A 19,293-nucleotide genomic window follows, 5' to 3' on the forward strand; every position below is an offset into this window, starting at 1 on the left:
TGAATCTTTTATTTAAAAAAAAAAAAAAAAAGTCATTTAGGCCATTGCTCACCTAGGTTTGCAGTTGATACATTAGTGGGGCTAGGTAATAACAAAAAAACTGAAGTTTTGTACAGCACTTTTCATCAGTAGATCTCAAAGTACTTTTACATCATTGAGCCGCATTTTACAGATGTGAAACAAGCACAGGGAGGTAAAGTAACTTGACCAAGTCCCCCACCAGGCCAGTGGCAGAGCCTTGAATAGGCCCAATGTACAGGTCTCTCTGCTAGGCCACATGGTTGCTGTGTGACTGTGCTCTTCCCCCTCCCCCTTCCCCCCCAGCTCTACCTTTTTTGTTTATCGTGGAATGGGGATAATTGTACTAAGGTCTAATTGCTAACAGTGCCCGTGTGAGAGTTCTCAGACATGGCCTATGTGCGGCATAGAATCGAAACAGTTTTACCGCATGGTGGCTACCGTAACTTTTAAGTGCATAAGAGAAGACCGCTGTATGTCTTTTATCACTATTCCACACAACAGATAGGCCCCTCTCCCCACACACACATGCACCAATACTTCCATCTCACTCTCTTTTTCCCATCCCATTAAGCCATTTGTTAACACTGTAGGGACTGTTGGCACATAAGAAGATGCTCTTTGTTGTCTTGTGTCCTCTGTTGCTGTGTACACATTACAAGCAGCAGCTTACTGGAGGGCTGCCCACTTCCTTGGTTATGAAGTCTTGGCTAGGTTCATCATCATCATCCTCCCCCCGCCCCCCTTCCATCCCCAGCTGGGCCTTCCACCCAAACTCCTTATCCTTTCCCATCCATAGTCACTTATCCCAGCTACCATTTGTATGTGAAATGTATTTTCTTTTCAAAAATAGTTTGGGCACCATCTCAATTATTTGCTGTTTTCAGATTACATTTCTTCAAAATAAAATTAAATAAAAAATGGAGTTGACAGAAGTGGATTTTACTCAACTATTTACAGTTCACTTTGACTTCTGTGCATAATGGGTTTCAAACTTCAAAGTTGCTAGACTTCGAATTGTAGGAAATGATGTTTTTCTTCCAGAGGTTTGTATCTCAGGAACCCCTTGCTTAAATAAGCCCCACCATGACTGACTTACCCTCTCCTACTCTCCCATGAGCAATGGCAAATTTGAAGACAATCCACCTGAGGACCTGGAAGAGTTGTTTAAACAGGAAGGGCTTCCTATCCCTAGCACAGGGTAATGCTGAAAGGGGGTGTGACGTTTCCCTCTGGTGTTATCTGCTAGGTCACTCCACTCCTTGACTCTGGGAGCCAGTCTTACCCTGCTCTGCTATGAGAACCCCCACTCCTGGACTGTTCACACACAGCCTCTGGCATGTAAGCTGCTCTTTGGATTGTGCAACTGAATGACACTAGCCAATATCTCCGGTCCCAGACACAACCCTAGGAGCCTCCAACTTGCAGTGCCCAGTTATACCTGCTGGACGCTGCAAGCTTATATGAGTTTGTCGATTTAACAAAGAAATTGATATGTACCAGACTTGTTATCCCAAGGGGAGCCTCTGACACACTGCAAACCAAACGCACTGCTTCAGGTAGAATAAATAAAACAAATTTATTAACTATAAAGATAGATTTTAAGTGATTATAAGTCAAAACATAAGTCAAATTTGGTCCAATGAAATAAAAGCAAAATGCATTCTAAGCTGCTTGTAACACTTTCAATGTCCTTACAACTTGAATGCTTCTCACCACGGGCTGGCTGGTTGCTCTTCTGCAAGGCTCTCCCCTTTGATCAGTGCTTCAGTCACTTGGTGGTGTCTGTAGATGTAGGTGGGAGAAAGAGCATGGCAATGTGCCTCCCTTTTATCATGTCCTTTCTTTCCTCTTGGCTTTGCCTCCCCCCCCCTCCATCCCACCGAGTCAGGTGAGCATTACCTCATTGCAGTTCCAAACTGACTAAAGGAAGGGGTGACTCCCTTGAGGGTTTGTCCCATCCATGACCTGATGAGGTGTGAACTGCCTCTCTGTTCTTGGAGAGTTTTTGCATGGGCTCGCTTTAAGCTATGAGGATACATTTTCAGCCTCATAACTATGTATATGAAATTATAACCTTACTATAACAACCATGCTCAGTGCATCATGAGCCTTCTGAAGACACCCAACATGACAAACTTTGCATTGGATACCACACAATCATTTTATAAAAATGAACATGGGAGAGTAGGGTGTTCCCCTGAGGTACAGAGTGTCACAGGGGGACTTTTGAAGGAGGGAAGGGGCTTTATACATTTACCTGAAGCATAGAAAGCTCCAGAGACCTGAGTGTTCCCATTCCCCCTCCTCTGTGCTGAAGAACCTGTGATGTGCAACAAGCATGCCCGTTCTCAGCTCCAGTCCAGTCTCAGGAGTGTGTTCATGGTGTATTCTGTAAGCATACCTGTATTTCTCAGCTCCCTACTCAGCGGTGCAGGGCTTCCCCAGATCCTGGCTCACATAGGGGGCAGGGAGTGGGGCTCAGACCTCGAGGGGCAAGGCCCCCTGATACCAGCTTACATTGTGGGGGAGAGGTTGAGAAGAGCTTAGATCCCTCCCCACAGCTCAGCTTAGCTCAGAGGACACACACAGGTGAGGCAGAGGGGCTGAGATACCCCCAGAGGGTCACGGCCTCTTATTGCCTAGCTCACATAAGGTGGATAAGTAGGGGGATTTAGTCACCTATAGAGGGGCAGAGGCCCCAGATCCTGGCACACAAAGGTAAAGAGAGGGGCTCATATCCCCTCAACCAGAGTTGGCCCCACACACAAGAGGGGAAGCTGTGGGACTGACAAGTGCCCCTGAACCTATACTTCCCCAGCCACTCCCCCCCCATGTCCCTTTCCTAGTGTCCTATCCTTCCCCTCCTGCTCCCTCAGCTGAGCCCCCTCCTACTACCACTCCCCATAATTCTTGCTCCTTGTATTCCCCACACTCCTGTCTCCTAACCCCCTTACAAAGTATTTGAATATGTCCAATTGTTTTTGTTCAAAAACACTTTGATTACATTACCCCATAATAATTAAAAAAAACCTCTGACTGAGAGAATTTAGCAATATGCTTTCACCCCTTTTCCAGATTTCTGTTCTGGAGGAGGCTTGGTCTTGAACTAGGACTGTGTAGTTCATAATCAAAGACTAGGCATATCCCTTTGAGTTATGCAGCTATACTTTTTTCAGCTCCTCTTAACTCCTTTGTCTGCGTATGCTCAGTGTACTCTATTTAGGTCAGGAACATTAGATGTGAGCGTAAAATGAACCCTAAGCTCTAGCAAATACCATTCTAAATTTGACTCCCCCAAAGGGGTACTGGGTGTGATTGGGGGCGTGGGGGGAGACTCTCCAGCAACTGAGATCCCTGTGCCAGGATCACCTCCATGGATTGATTCCCAGGTCTGACCAAAAAAACATTGTGAAATGTGAAACCATACTTCAAGGCAATACATATGGATTTCAGAGCACTTACAGACCTAGAGGTCTGCCCTAATAATACAAACCAGAACTTGCTAAAAGTCTGTAACACGAATGTTCTTTCCTCTGGAATGTAACCAGACGTACAAAGAACAATGGATGGTTAGTTAGCCACTACATCCATGCACACACATGTACTCCCAATATCCATTGTAGCTACAGGATTGCAAAAATGCGGAGATTAGCCTGCAAGTAGTGAGACTTTAAAAAGGATAAATCATGGTTTTCAGTCTATCTTCCCCTCTATGCTCTCTCAAGGTGGGTGTGATAATTAATCAAACCCTGCGTATAGCAGCAGCAGCTGCTCCCATGCCCCTAGCGTCTATTACCTCCTGCTCCTTGCAGGAAAGGTAGGGGTTACTAGGTATTACACAAACACCCACAGGCAGCTCAGTAATTTTGTCTGCTGCAGTTCCTCCTTCCGCCGCTAGAGATCACTGTGCTCAGAAGTGGCAGCATTAGCTGCTCCCATTGGCTGCAGGGTGCCCTTGCATGCACTGAGTAGGGCAGAGTCTCTGGAGTAGGTGGAGCCGTCTTTCCATCGCAGGCCAGCAGCAGCCACTACTCCAGTGTGAGGAAGGGGGAGTTAGTGGAGGTAGGAGCCTGGGGAGCCCTCCCTTTTAGGCTGGAGCCGGAGGGGGGGCTAGGGTTGCAGGAGCATGCCTGGGGGGTGGATTGGGGCCACATAGTAGGGTAGGGTGAGGTGGGGAGGGCAGTGGAAGGAGGGAAGGAAGGTGGAGTCAGGCTGGGGGAGTTGCAAAGAGCAGTAGGTACACAGGAGAAGTTTTAGCCAATTAATCTCCTGGATGCTTAACTGATTGAATGTCTCCCCCTCATGCTTTTCAGTTTATTCTCTCTTGTCTTCAGTATACTGGAATGGTAGTGCCCCATGATAAAATACAGAATTGTTACCTATCACAATGTTTTGCTCATCTCACTGGACCGGCAGATTAAATTTGATTTGTTGCAGCTGGATTTAGGTTTCTTTCTGCACAGTTTGCATTTACTTCAGAATGAATTTTGCCTGAGTAAGGATGATGGAACTAGGACCCAAGTACTATAGTGGGTGAGATCTTCCTTCATTTGTCTCAGTCCCTTTAGCACTGCTCCTTTATGTTCTGCATGTTTTGTTGTAGATTTTCAGTCTTCAGGGTTTAACTGTACTTGACTAGTTAAAGGCTTCAAGTAGTACAATTTTTGTATGTACACAAGCCCTCATTTTGTTTGTTTTTCTCTTTAGATATTGCCCCCCCCTCTTTAATTTTCCCCCTTTCCCAAATCTCTGTATTTCTTGTTCCTCCTACGCTTGTTTCTTCTGTGTCGGTGAATCTGGCTGAAGGTGCTGAGTATCCAGCAGCGGCAGAGGTAGTGCTATGTCTGTACTGGACACAGCAATTCTTCAAATGAGAGGAGTAAAACTCATTTATTTTAGTAGGTCTCCTTAGAGGTACAAGTGAGATGCAAAATGGCCCTAACAATGCTGCTTTTACAAATAACCACCTAACCACCACTTGTAGGAAGTAACTGGCTTAGGGAAGCCTTGCGTACGGTAGCAATTATTGGGAAATCGTCCCCATTTGCACTATGACTAATATAGCTCCAGTCGTGGTGGGTTTGCAAGTGAAGGCACAGTACCACTGTGTAATCTAGGCCTGATCCACCATTGCTACTAGTGCAGATGTAAGAGTGGAAGAGAACCTGATTCAATTTCTTAAAAGTGCTTGTTTGAATTTATAGAAATGTATAAAACAGTGACTGATGGCTTAACAATGCTAATAACAACTACCAGGCAGGGGCATTGGGGTAGATGGAATACCCAGGGATAGCAAATATGGTGGGGAAATAAATCAGAAATCAGTCAAATATAAGTGAATGTTGTCTAACTTTGGGCAAGGTTATGACTGTTTTGAGTTCATTCAATTCATTATGATGTTTATTTAGAATTTATTAATTTTGTTACATATTAAAATATGCAATCTAATTATAGCTACAGTGCACTTAGATTATTTTGATGAGTAAGAGTAAAATAAGGTCTTGTTTATCACTAACTGTTTAGTATGGAAACCAGGGCTCAGAAACAGTGCCACACCCCCATACCGGCACTTCTGTGTCTCCTTCCCTTCAACTCCCCTGGCTGATCAGAGCGGCTCCATGTGCTCATGTTCCTCAGCACCTGGAGTAGCTACTGCTCCCTCCTGCAAGCACAGGGCTGGGGAGCACAAGCTCAGAGCAGCCAGTGTGGAGAGCTGTGGTCCTCTCAGACCTGAGGGGGTGGAGGAGATAATGCAATTGTGATGGGTCTGGTGGGGACGGGTATGTCACTGGGAGGGCTTGTGTGTGTCAGGGAGAGGAGACCAGTCTGTGTGAATAACAGTGTGGGGGCTGGTGAGTGTGTTAGTATGTTTGTGGGTGAAAGTGGGGGGAGGCGCATTGTTGCATAGTGTGTATCAGTTGTGGTTATGATCTGCAGTGTGTGGGGATCTGCATCAATGTTGCTTGCACTGCACAGGGTTGTCTGCATCAGATGTATGTATGGAGGGTCTATCAAGCAATTGGTGTTGGGTGACAGAATCAAAGGGTCTGTTTTTTTCAACAGTGGGTGGGGCTTCAGCAAAGACTGCTGTTTGTTTTTTCCAGTCCCATTCTTATTGCTTCAAGTTACTTAGATAACATGGGGATGAGCGTAACAGAAATATCTGAGTTGAGAATTCGGTTTTGCTAGTGTTTTGTCATGACAAACTCTTAGAACATTCACTGTGTGGTCATGATGTAAATAGCAAATGTCACAAAGGCACAGACAGAACCTCACAAAGTGCGACTGGACATCAGTATTTTGATTTGCCATAAAAATGCTTTAAAACCATTAATGGCAACAAAACATGGCAATAGATGAAAACCAAATAAATAAAAAATACAAATATAGTGTTTTCTCCTGCCTCTCTTTTTGAAATAAATATACCTATTATATTCTAGAAACTTTAAATATTTTTACCTGTGTTAAATGAGCAGGTTCGGCACAGATAGGTCTGAAATCTATATGTGCAGACAGCAGAGGGAGCTGTAGCAATATTTGCTGATTATTCAAACAAACTTTTTGTAACACCAACATAATCCTAATTTAACTTGTTAGGTATTAAAACAAACATGCAACAAAAACATACAACCGCTCCCCAGCCCTCCTTCTTTTAAAATAAACAACACAAAGAAAAACAACAGGCTCCATGTCCCTCATGTCAAAACTCTAGTTTTATTCAGTAGTTTTGTTGCCTGGTCTATTGATTGTGTATTAGTTACCTACCTTTGTAGGCTACAGTATTAACATGTGTGTCTGGAACAAGGTGCGTGAGGTAATATCTTTTATTGCATCCGATGAAGTGAGCTGTAGTCACGAAAGCTTATGCTCAAATAAATTGGTTAGTCTCTAAGGTGCCACTAGTACTCCTTTTCTTTTTATTGGACCAGTTTCTGTTGGTGAGAGAGATGAGCTTTCGATCTTGCAGCGCTTCCTCAGGTTTAGGAAAGATACTCAGTGTCACAGCTAAATACAAGGTGGAATAGAATTTTTAGCAAAAATGTTGTGAGACCATTCAAGGTGCAGTGGGCAGTTAACACCTCTGCAGTCATGGGATAAAGGAGTAGGTTAGTTAGTAGGTGATTGTTGTAATGAGTCACAAATCCAGTGTCTATATTATGACCATGATTTTTAAAGATTTTCATGCAACAGCTTTTGTTAGCTTTGTTTTTGTTATGATCATTTAGGTTTGTTTTTAGTACAGTCCTTTTTTTGACTCACACAGACTGGATGTTTGTCACATGAACATCTTATCCTAAATGCAAAACCAGCCAACCTAGTTGGGCAGTAATGTTATCTTTTTGTTTCGTACCTAAACATATCTGCACAAGTAGGGGATTTTGTCAGTAAAAATTAACTAGAACCCAAACAGTCAGTGGTATTGTTTTGACAAAACATGCAATTTATTATTAGATTGTTAACCTTCAAGTGTCACTGCTTCAACCACATTGTGTTAGATTAAAGATTCTTACGTGTAATATCCTCTCAGGGTATGTCTTCACTAGCAACGTTAAAGCGCTGCCCTGGCAGTGTAGTCAGGGCACCAGCGCTGGGAGAGAGCACACCCCGCACTGGAAGAAACCCCCCCTCCGCGAGGGGTGTAGCTACCAGTGCTGGTGCACTGTCTATGCTGCCACTTTACAGCGCTGAAACTTGCAGCGCTCAGGGGGGTGTTTTTTCACACCCCTGAGCGAGAAAGTTGCAGCGCTGTAAAGTGGCAGTGTAGACAAGGCCTCAGTCTTGGAGATGGTCCTTCTAGGTCAGGGACAGGCAGAACGAGGGAGCTTGTAAAGCGGTATAGACCACAGTGGTTTTGTGTTATGGGTAGAGAATTTCAATATCCTAGTGTTGTCAATTCAGCCCCTTTCTCCTACACACCTATGCATTTCTCAGGTTAGCACCACTTTCTGGTAGTTTTATTATCACCTCATGGCTTAGGGGGGAGAAATTCCCCAAATGAGAACTATGATGTTATCCAGTCTTTATTCATAGGTTCTTAGAGAGTAGAGATGGAAAAGACCTAATATGTAGGTTACCAGCAACAGTCTAGTCCCATGCCAAATGCCAATTAAGGAGTGCTCCCTACAGTATATCTTTTAGGGCTTTTAATACATTTAACAGTTTAGGTTTTTCCAGATGCTTAGCCTATTTTTTTTTTCTTTCCGAATTTCATCCCATATACTCATATCACCTTTTGTCACCCTAAATTCCTCTTCCTTTTCAGTAGTTACACCTTTCCAATATCTGTGGGTAGCTATCATGCACTCTCCTTACCCCCTCTGCAGATGGTTTATTCCCTTGGATCTTTGAGTTCATGGGACACAGTTCTCTGAGTGAATCTGAAGAGGTGAGGTTGTTGTCAAACTCTTGTAAACTGCACTGTGTTGTTCAGTTCATGAGCATGAACCAAGCCCTGCAGAGCTTGCACAGTTTTGCTCTTTATCTCCTCTTCTGATTCTTAATGATTATAAAACAACAACAACCCTGAACCTAGCATAGATTCTTGCCGTATTTTACAGTAATTCTTCAGTTCTCCATATTGTCCGTTGACATGACCCTTTATTCCACAAGCAGTGGGAGGAAAGGAGACTTTCAAGAAATACAAGCTTACTTCCTATCAGGAAGCAAAAAAAAGAGTCACATGAGGACTATGGTGTAATTTGTTTGCTCACTGTCCGAGTTCTCTCATATTTGTTCTGTTATACAATATTGATTTTTATAAGTGCTGAGCACTAGATGTGCAAGTACTCAGCACCATTGCAGCTGTATTTAATTGCAATAGGAACTGTAGGTTCCCCAAAAGGGGACCATTGTGATCTAGGCAGACTTCTTGCATAATGCAGGCCATAGGACATCCCTGAATTAATTTATGTTCCAACTAGAGCCTATCAGGGTGGATCAAAATCTGATATTGAAAAGAAAAGAATTTAAAAACTGTATTATTTATTGAAATCAATTTTTTAGATTAAATACATTGTCCAGCTAGTTCCATTCAATGACTAGCTCATTCAGAGTTGAGAAACTGAATGGGAGCGGAAATAGCAGGAAAGTTTGTTTTTTCTTCAATCTCTGAATAAAAAAAAAAACTAGAGATGTGCAGAAAACAGAAATCCCTTCCTGAGGGAAAAATTGTGGTTTTTAAAAAATGTCATCCCAATTGGGATGAAAAGTCAAAAATGTGACATTTTTCACAGGAAAGGATTTCAAGTACAATTTTGTTTCGGGGAGCCAACATGAATGTTTTGGCTACCTAGCTGCTTGCCTTATCACTTTCTCACCATAGGCAGAAAGAAATACTCAGGATCTTTCAGGCAGGCAGCTGGGGAGCTATTATTTTGATTTTCCCATGAATTCTTCAACATTATGAAAAGGACATTTTCTACTGGAAAATTGTTCTAATGGAAAATTCCTGACCAGCTCTAATAAACATGAGATGTGAGAGGATGATCTGCTAGTTCTAAAATCTTGAAGCACACAGTAACCAGAAACAATCATTTCAGTTCACTAACTACAGACAATATTCCCTTTGTTTAATAAATCAATTGGTTTTAAATGCAAAACATGTTTTGATAAACAGACTTTTTTCTTATATATTCTGCACATTTAAGATAATTAACATATAAAAATAATTTGAGTGCACAAAAGAACATGTTACATTGAATTCCAGTTTCCATTCAAGTGCAGATTGACACAAATCACAAAAAATTAATCATCCTTTAGCAGATAAGAAACCCATCATTCACCATTTTATAACATAATACAAATGTAAAATTAAGAATCTCAATCAAAGTATGTTAAGCTACCTAATTGCCTAAATCAATGTGCATAGGTGTCTCCTGGCTAGCAAAAGAATTATCAAGCAATGAGAATCAATCTTACTTTTTAGTTATTTTCTTAAGGAAAAGTCAATGATTTAAATCAAGGTTTCTTGCTTGCTGATTTAAATTATTATTTAAATCTGTGATTTAATCACTGTGATTTAAATCAATCCACCTGCAGCATATCTTTTACAAAAACATCCGATCTTGGCTTTAAAATTTCCAGTGATGGAGAATCCACCAAAAGCCTTGATAACTTGTTCCAGTGGTTAATTACCCTCAGTTAAAAATGTATGCCTTATTTCCAGTCTGATTTGTGTATTTGAACTATTGGATCTTGTTATACATTTGTCTGCTAGATTGAAGAGTTCTCTATTATCACATTTTTGTTCCCATGTATATACTTATAGACTGTGATCAAGTGACCCCATAACTTTCCCTTTAATGCGGAGGTAATATAACTTCCCTACTCCAATTCAGTATTCCTCTATTTATACATCCAAGGATTGCATTAACCCTTGGAGTTACCCAGGGAGCTCATTTTCATCCGATTTTTCCCTCCACACCATCCCTCAAGTCTCTTTCAGAATCATAGCTTCCCAGGATAGAGTCTGCCTTTCTGTAATTATGGTCTGCATTCTTGTTCCTATATGTTTGATTTTACATTAGGCCACATTGAAACGCATAAAGTGTCTATTCCCATTAGCACACAGGTGGACAAGAGGCTCGCTCACACTGACATGAAAGCTAGCAATGGAAGACTGCAACTTTTAGAGTTCTGCTTAAAACTGATCCCTCTGAATAGAGGGAGCATAAATGGTATTTACATTACTTGTAGTTCAACTCTTTATTATGTAGCTGCTTCTGATGTGTGTTTGGGGATTTTTTTAACCGCTACAAAGGGAGGAGAGGGGCTCTTAAAAGGTGTAGTTTTGTGCATGCAGTTTACGCTCAAATTTCCAAGAGCATTGCTTACGTCCTCTGCTTTCCCAGGGTAGTAAATTTTATTCCCACTAATGGCTGGACTAAGAGGTTTTATGCAAAAATAAAATGGACTGTAAAGGTTGATAGTATTTGCATTTCTACATGACTGCATTTTAAAGGGCTGAAAAAGGCTTGCTGATTACACAGTTATTGAAAACTTATAGGGGAAAACATACAGAATTTGTGCTTCTGTGGGAACAAGGGGAAGTTCAGGGTTATTTCAGAGGTAAGCTGCTTCTCTTCCCTTTTGACATGGGTAGTTATTAATTAATAACTATTCTTTGTAGTCAGTGAAAGGGTCCGTAACATTGGCTCATATGCTGCTTTAGCTGCTCAGTGGTACGGGTGACAACGAGAGCAAATCTACCCATAAAATCACAGTACGACCCTGCAGAGTGTGAAAGTGGCTAAGTGGGAGGCTGCCCTCAGTTCCCACGAATTATGATGCTAGGGGTTGGGAAGAGGAGCAATACTACATGGCATGATCCTCTATAAAACTGTGACTGATCTCATTCAATGCTCTGACTCATGGCGGAAGAGCCCATTGGTGGCAATAAACCAATTGGCAGAGCAACTACTGGTCCTCCTGTGCTGCTATGGCTGGTGGTGGATGTGTGGGGTGGTGGTAACAATAGGGCAGCTTGCAGGGGAGCCTTTCCATGTAGCTCGTTCATCTCCATTTTCCAACCTATTCCCTGCCAACTCTGTTCCTTGCAAGTTGCAGCATGCAGACTCCAGGTCTCCATTTTTTGTGTTAATTTGTTAATCTCCACATGCTTTATAAGGAAGAAAAACATAGAGTGCTTTTCTTTTCTACAAACTGAGCACGTGGACTTATCTTGCATTTCCCTATCTGACCAGAACTCTCTCTGAAGTCAGTGGGAGCTTTGAGTTCACAAGAAATCAGGATTCAAGGCCTCTGTTCTTGACCTGAGTAGATTTGCTTTCAAAGGTGTAACCTGGGGACAGAGTGCCACACCAAGCAGGCATGGGTTACAAAGGTATGTCTGTACTAGGGCAAAAGGTGTATTTTAAAATACGTTGGCTAACAAGTTTGAAGTAAGATGTTTTAAAATCCCTAGCACAGAGAGGGCAAGTGGTATTTTAACATGTTTTAGCTGGTCAAGGTGAACTTTACAGGAGAACCTAGAGTTCAAATACATGCAAATAAGGGTCACAGAAAATTCCTAAGGGTTCCGAATTAGGGCTACTGTGGCTGCTGTTGCCTACACTTATGCTTCTTAAATATGTTAAATAATTTGGAGAAACAGGGAGTGTTTAAATGGAGAACAAATCCTAGTAAGTGAGAAAAAAAGTTGCTTGGAAAAGAGCCCTGGTATACAACCTCTAAATGTTCCATATTTATATAAGATACTTGGTCTGTGTATGTATTTTTTGAATTACCTAAAGACCCACTAGCTTCTCTTTTTTTTTTTTTTTTTTTTTGGCACTCCAGTAAACTGTTTATACTCCTTTCCGCTCTTCATTTATGTACCATGTTAACAGCGAAGTTAGAAACAAAAAGCAGCTGTTCATAAGGAATCTGATCCAAAGTCAGTCAAAAACTTCTGTTCAGTGGCTTTGGATCAGGCCAAAAATGACAAGTGTGAAACAACTTTAGGGTCCATTTCAATGGAATGTCCATTTTTTTAATGAAGTGGGCCTGGGTCATTAATTATCAAATTACTGTGCAAATAAGGCTATTTAACTAAGGGGGGAACTTAGTTTGAACACTGAAATGAACTCTATTACCCCCAAATCACGCCCAAATTATTAACTGACTAAATCCAATAAGTGGAAATCCAGTGCTTTAAGTTGCCTTGAAATTGTTGTATGCAGATGGGCAGTCCAAGTATGCAAAGAATACTTCCTTTCATTATTTGTCTGTGTGAGAAACTGTCTCCTCGCAGTGCTGCCTACATGCTGTATCAGCAAGGAGAAAAAGAATACAGTACAATATACCCCAAGTAGCATAGTCTGTTACACACTAGAACATGTCCTTTTGATTTTATACAGCAGAATTATGGTGCACAACTTAGTATAGTCTGATTTTTATATTTTATGCAGAACATATTGTTCCTTCATTTAGTTTTCTAATAAGCCTGTTGAACAGATGAGTTCTTTTCTACTAACCAGCTGCAGTATGAGAAATATCAACTGAAGAATATTCAAATTTTACATTTCCATAAAATGTAGTTTCACAATATAAAGGCATATATGCAATTTCCTAGTATGACTGGTTTATCTATAATGTACAAATTGTCTACAAGTGGAATTCAGTAATACAGTAAATATATATGTATATATATAAAATCACATATGAAAAGATTTAGTAAGTATAACTTTGCCTTACTAAATATTATCATTTAACATGTCTCAGTTTCACAAAAATATCTCTGACAGTGCTTTTCACCCAGGCACTTTACAGACTAAACACATACAAGAAGAAATTCACTTCTCACTGAAATGCAGCCACTGCCGGGGAGGCAGAGGAAAGGGACAGTCTTTTGAGACTAATGTTCTGTATTAAGAACACATGGAGCTTTTTTTATTTTGACAATACAACGTGCCAACTATTTCATTTTCAGTCATGTTTGGTTTTCTTGAAGCAATAGTAATTTAAACCACTATTAGCAGGAATATGTGTAGTGTTTTGGGAAGCAGAAATATGGGTTTCATACTGTAGTACCTATTTGGGGAAAAACTAAGGATATGTCTATGCATTGGCGACTGTGCTGGCATAGCCATGTCACTCTAGCTATGCTGGCATAATCTCATTGTGTAGACTCAGCATAGATGGATGGAAGGGGTTTTTCCAACAGTGTGGAAACAACGCCACACCGTGTCATGGCAGCTAGGTCAACGGAAGCATCATTCCGTCAACATAGCTGCATCTTTGCTGGGAGTTAGGTAAGCGTAGCTAGGTCGGTTAGGGGTTTGGTTTTCTCACAACCCTGATCAAAGTAACTATGTTGACCTAACTTGTAAGTATACTCCAGGTCTAAGTAAAGACTAAGATTAAAGGCCTTAGTATAGATCAGATATGAGCTCTACCTTCAGAATTCTGATCCTTTGACTAAAATTAGCAGAATTACAATGGCATTGTACTACAATCATTTCCTCACTTGAATAGACTGTTGGCATATAGACTGGAGGCAAGTAGCATATATTGCACAGGCAAAGGTGACATAACAATCGGTAATTTTCACACACATTAATTGAGGATGGGTTTTATATTAAGTTTCTTTGAAGGTTTATTTCTTAGCAACTGTTGCATAATTTAGAAACCTAACAAAGTATAAAAGTCAACAGATAATGGTTCTCTAAATTTTAAAACAATTATTTTATTAACAGTTTATAATCAATTCAGGAGCCATCAATTCACAATATAAAACTTGGACCACATTTTCTATCTCAGCCATTCGACAGTATCCAACATTTGGTGACTTTAAACATGAAGTGTTTATTTTCCATATCTCCTAGGCTTTCAACCGGAAATTGTACAAGAGGAAGTTTAACGTACTAACTGAAAACTAAAAATATGAAATTATCCAGAAAGGGTAAACATTTCTGAAAGTAGAGATTCAAAAGTTCTAAAGTGTAGTAGGTACTTGATTTGGGGACAGCTGTCTCCCTGCTGTAAGTCTAGGGACTGTAGTCCAGTTACAGCAGGATGAATTTAGCCCTCACTGGGTTGTGGGTGTTTTTTAAACAAATGGGTTTTGCTTCTTCTGGGAGGCTGAGGCAAAATCCGTTTGTAAACAATTGGTGAGTCAAGAGATTGTGATTCTAGTTTCTTGCAAAGCATGAAACCAGGCAAGTTTCACATGGGTTTCACTGTGACTGCATCTCACAGCTCTGCTAATTTCTTAGTCACAGTTTGTTGAAAGGTTTTTGAACCTAGGGTCAGTTGTATATTTTTACACTGAAATGATTCAATTCTGTGGTTTTGTATGGCTTATACCAGAAATGGGGAAACTCTGGTTTTTGTAGCCATGCTTTGAGATTCATTTGAACATGAAACTTGAGGTGTGTGAAAGCCCTTGAGTCAACTGAAGAAAACCTTCACGTGAACTATATTGTTACATGCTGGCTTTGTGTGAGTGATGCTACGCTCTTGTTTGTGGCCCATGGGAACGATATGGGCCTTATTACTACCAGAAGCCAAGGGAGTTCTTCTTCAGTTCAGGTGGTAAAGGACTGTGTTTTAGCAGCTAAATGATCAGAGTTCTAGTCCCAGCTCCTGTTTTTTGTGCTTTATACAATAATTGTCTGTTCTGTACAACACATGCATTCATTAGTGTTTCACACAGCTCCAGAACTAAGTTTACTATGAAGGTGTTAGAAAGAAATCTCCATCTAATACTCCTCATCCTCTTCGTAATCTTCCCCCGCGGTTGCAGCTTCCAGCGCTGCAAGAGCTTCTGCCACCTCTGCGTCCTCCTCCTCCTCCTCCTCTTCAATTTTTGCATTAATTTCTTTATGGTTAATGTGCTTTTCCTCTTGTGCTTCTGTTATGAGGCCCTCAGATGTACGACCATCAGGCATGTCCTCTTTGACGCATATATTTACAGACTCAGTTTTAAGAGCTTTCTCCACTGAATCATAATTTTCCTTCATGCACAAAGGCAGGCTTAGGCCAGGGTCCTCACCCTTATTTATCACTATAGACGCTGCATTTTGGTCTGAATGTGTGTAATTGTCTGAAAAACTGTCCTTTTCAGGAGCATTATAGTTTCTGGTTTGGCTATCACGTGGGAGGTAATCCAGGTCTGGTAATTGGATGGCATCGTTTTGGGTCTCCAGTATTGCACTTTCTGTGAGAGAGCTGTTTTCTCCTGCAGACTGCGAGTTCTCATCTCGAGAATGTTCTGGCTCTTCTGAGTCTGGCTTCTTGTGATTGCCTGTTTCTGGGTCACAGTCTTTGCCAGATTCATTTGGTAAAGAGAGTCCATTGGTGCAGAGGTCTCTTGTCCTGTTGGCTAAAGAAGAACTTGCTGACTGGCTGGAATTTCCATGTCTGACGGTTTCTTTGATTCGGTTTGTGTTGTGATTAGGAAAGGGATGCGTACCACTACAGGAATTGACACCACTGTGAGCATTGTCAAACTTTTCAATGCAGTTTCCTAGCCCTTCCTCGTGAAGAGCAGTTCCTTTGTGGTTCCAGAAGGCCTCTTTTGTGTTATTGAACCTGTTTTTATTTTCTGTTCTCTTTAACTCATCATTTTGCAGTTCATTTTTATGCACTGGAGTTTCATTGTTCTGATCGCCTTTGAATTTATTGCCGTCTGGTTTGTAACTGTTTACTTCATTGGGGTATCTCGAGGATTGTACATCTTCTGGATCAAAGATATAGCTGGGGAAAGGAGAATTTTACCAGTTAATATTTTCTCTGTTAGAAACTGAAAACTGCTTACACCCAAGTCTGATGTGTTGAGATTAAACAACTAGCGCAACTATGCTCAACCTACAGTATTATGTACTAAATGTAAAAAGCATATACTTAGTTGTCGTCATTTGCTCAAGAGACTGAATGCTACAGAACAATGAGGCTCCAGGTCAGAGGCTCCACAAGGGGACAGAGAGGCCATGGAATGCCTCACTAGGTATGTCACAGCCACAGGACAAGAAGTCCTTCCACCTTATAACAACACAGTTGTTCCCAACCTTTATCCCCAGGGGGCTCGATTAGCAGGTGGGCACCCTGTACGTGTTCCCTGTGATCATGTCCTGACCCAGCTGTCATCATCTTTTTTCCTTTCCTCTGAACATTTTCTCTCTCACATCTCCCTTCTGTTTCCCCTCTTTTTATTTTTTCCATTCATTTTTGTACCCCCCTGCCCCTTTTCCATTTGTTTTTTTTTTATTGCTCTGACACAGGTGTTCTTGTTTCTTCACTATGCCCCTCCCCTCTTTATCTTCTCTGGTAGTTTCAGTTTCCTTCCCCATTTCCCTCACTCACCATGGTTACTCCTGAGGGCATTCTATGCCAAAAAATTAAAAATTCTGCACGCAGTATTTTAAAATTCTGCAAATTTTATTTCTCAAATAAATGTGGAGGTTCCAGCATAATATTGGGGAGCACAGGCCACTGCCTGCACGGAGGTAAGTGATTACTGTGCAGCTCCCTCCACCCCAAACACGAACTCAGCGGTGAGGCTGCACCCATCCCTGACACAGCACAAGGACCGGACCTGCCCCAGAAACACCCCAGGGCCCTGCCCCTCCGTGCCAGGTGCAACAGGTGTGTGCAGGCAGGCTCAGCAAGGCAGGATCCAAGTGTGGAGGGGCTTAGTGTGTGGGGCTCCAGATGTGGATTGAGAGGCTTCTGTGTGGGGCAATCTGGGTGTGGGAGGTTCAGTGTGGGATTCAGCTGCGGGGGGATCTGGATGCACAGGGGCTTGTTGGAGGGTTCTGGGTGGAACGGTAATGGGACTCTGCAGGGGGGTCCAGGTGAAGGTGATTGGGGCTCAGCGGAGGGGTCTGAATGTGGGGGGATAGAGCTCGGTGGGGGGGCTCTGGGTGTGGGGAACTCTATGCAGGGTCCAGATGTTGGGGGAGTGGTGCTCAGTGGGGTGGGGATCCAGGTGCGGCTGATTTGGGATCCAGGTAAGGGTGGCTTGTCAGGGTGGTCCAGGTGCAGGGGGAGTGGGGCTCATCGGGGGGATTCCGAGTGCGGGGTGGGTGAGGATCGGTGGGAGGATCTGGGTATGAGGGAGTCTGGGTGCACAGGGGTTGGGTGGATGGGAGAGAGAGAGAGAGTTTGCAGAGCTTCCTGCGGCTGGGGGGAGAAATTTGTGGGTGAGTCTGACCCAGCCCTGGATGCCGTGCCGGGGAAGAGGAAGTCTTGTCCTCCCCAGCCCAGCCAGGACTAGCAGCTGATCCTGGTGTAGGGTAGGGGGCCGGGTCTTTCCCAGTCCCGCCCTCTGCCACACAGTGATTTACCCCTTTGCTGGCTCCCCGGGTACCCAAAACATACTTCTGGGGAGGGTCACATGACCGCACTTGTGGCTTCCCCTTGCTTCCCTGTCAGAGAGTCATATTTTTCTGCAGGGAAGTACAGAAACCTGCAGGGGACCTAAATTCTGCACATGTGCAGTGGCATTACCCCAGGAGTACGTGGTGATGGGGATGGCATCCACATAAGGCTGAGTGGAGCATTGAGAAGCTTGGGATGGCAGGCTGTCTAAATTGAAAGCCCTTTACTATGTGACCTGTCCAAAGCCAGTTATTGTAAAGTCTACAATGGAAGCAGGGATGTAAGGTAAGGGATTTCATGGAGCTGTGTCTGCCCTACCTGCAGATTTACAGCACATTTCCAGTGTTTAGAAGGTGATGGATCCTACAGCTTCCCTCACCCACTGAACTAGTCTTGCTTCTTGCCACTCAGGTGGGAAAACGCTACAGTGAGAATTTGCCTCCATTGCCACATAGCTTCTGTGGGCTAGCAGCTACACAGATGAAACTCAATTAAAATAAACCAACATGAAGTTTACAGGAAATCAGCATTTTTGGGCTCCAAAGTGGCTTAATTGATCTAAACTGTAAATTCCTCGATTATTTGCAACATGGTAAATATCCTTAACTTAAAGGATGAATGCAGGTGAGAATGGATTTGTTTTTAACAAGCTTTTATTTTATTCTGATTCCAAGCACCATTTCTTCTGTACCTTTTTATCATTTTACAGCACCTGCACCCCATCTGGATTACTCGTTGTTAACATCTGAAAAGAGAGAGAGAGAAGGCAAGGGAAAAGAAAAATGAGGGATGAATTATTTCATGCAAATATTAAATGAATAAATGGTGGTTGCACTGAACATGAGTCTCCAGTTCTGAAAGGTGCTGCTGGTTGGAGAGAGATTCCCAGTGCTTAGCAATGGGGAATGCTGTGGGAACTGGTAACAGCTCTTGTACAGAATGAACTTTTTCAGTGTTACCACTATGTCACCAGAATAAATTCTTCCCTTGCAGTTTGACTAGAAATAACAAACTGTTGTAAGTAGCTTTCTTTTTGTATGTAGCATCTCACAACAGATAACAACAAATCAGGCAGAGCTTCTCCTGCGGGGTGCCAGATGCCTTCAAATCCCACTAATAGCCCAACCCTTTATTATGATTGGAATCAACATGTTGGTTTGTCCCAGTGGTAATCTTGTGTTTAGAGATTCGCTGAAAGCCAAAACCCAGATCTGAACATCCCAGAAATTTGGGAAAATCTGATTCTCAGTTTTATGGCTTGGGTCCATCTCTACTTGTGTCAATGGAGCCAGGGCTCTTTGTAAGCTTCTGTTTGCCAGAAGCTGGGAATGAGTGATAGGGGATGGATCACTTGATGAATACCTGTTCTGGTCATTCCCTCTGGGGCACCTGGCACTGGCCACTGTAGGAAGACGGGATACTGGGCTAGATGGACCTTTGGTCTGACCCAGT

General features: G+C 42.4%; 2 protein-coding genes across 13 annotated transcripts in view; one reads left to right on the plus strand and one right to left on the minus strand.

Moving 5' to 3' along the window:
* The window catches only part of RELL1 (RELT like 1), a 57,496-nt gene extending 38,927 nt beyond the window's left edge, over window positions 1-18,569 (plus strand). Inside the window, exon 7 of the mRNA XM_073342312.1 lies at window positions 18,551-18,569. The gene's annotated coding sequence lies outside the window, so the exon portion shown is untranslated. The remainder of the gene's footprint in view (window positions 1-18,550) is intronic.
* Window positions 14,162-19,293, minus strand: part of PGCKA1 (PDCD10 and GCKIII kinases associated 1) — a 64,139-nt gene continuing 59,007 nt past the window's right edge. For 9 of the 12 annotated variants that reach the window (XM_073342301.1, XM_073342297.1, XM_073342303.1 and 6 more), the window contains 2 exons: window positions 18,533-18,586; window positions 14,163-16,218 (listed from right to left, as the gene is read on the minus strand). In XM_073342301.1, coding sequence (XP_073198402.1) covers window positions 15,222-16,218; window positions 18,533-18,564 — 1,029 coding nt within the window. In that variant the 5' untranslated portion in view covers window positions 18,565-18,586 and the 3' untranslated portion in view covers window positions 14,163-15,221. Of the gene's footprint in view, window positions 16,219-18,532; window positions 18,587-19,293 lie in introns of all 12 variants that reach the window. The other 3 variants (XM_073342306.1, XM_073342295.1, XM_073342307.1) reach the window with 1 other exon arrangement.

Source organism: Lepidochelys kempii, chromosome 4 (assembly GCF_965140265.1).
Source record: "Lepidochelys kempii isolate rLepKem1 chromosome 4, rLepKem1.hap2, whole genome shotgun sequence".
Classification (NCBI taxonomy): domain Eukaryota; kingdom Metazoa; phylum Chordata; order Testudines; family Cheloniidae; genus Lepidochelys; species Lepidochelys kempii.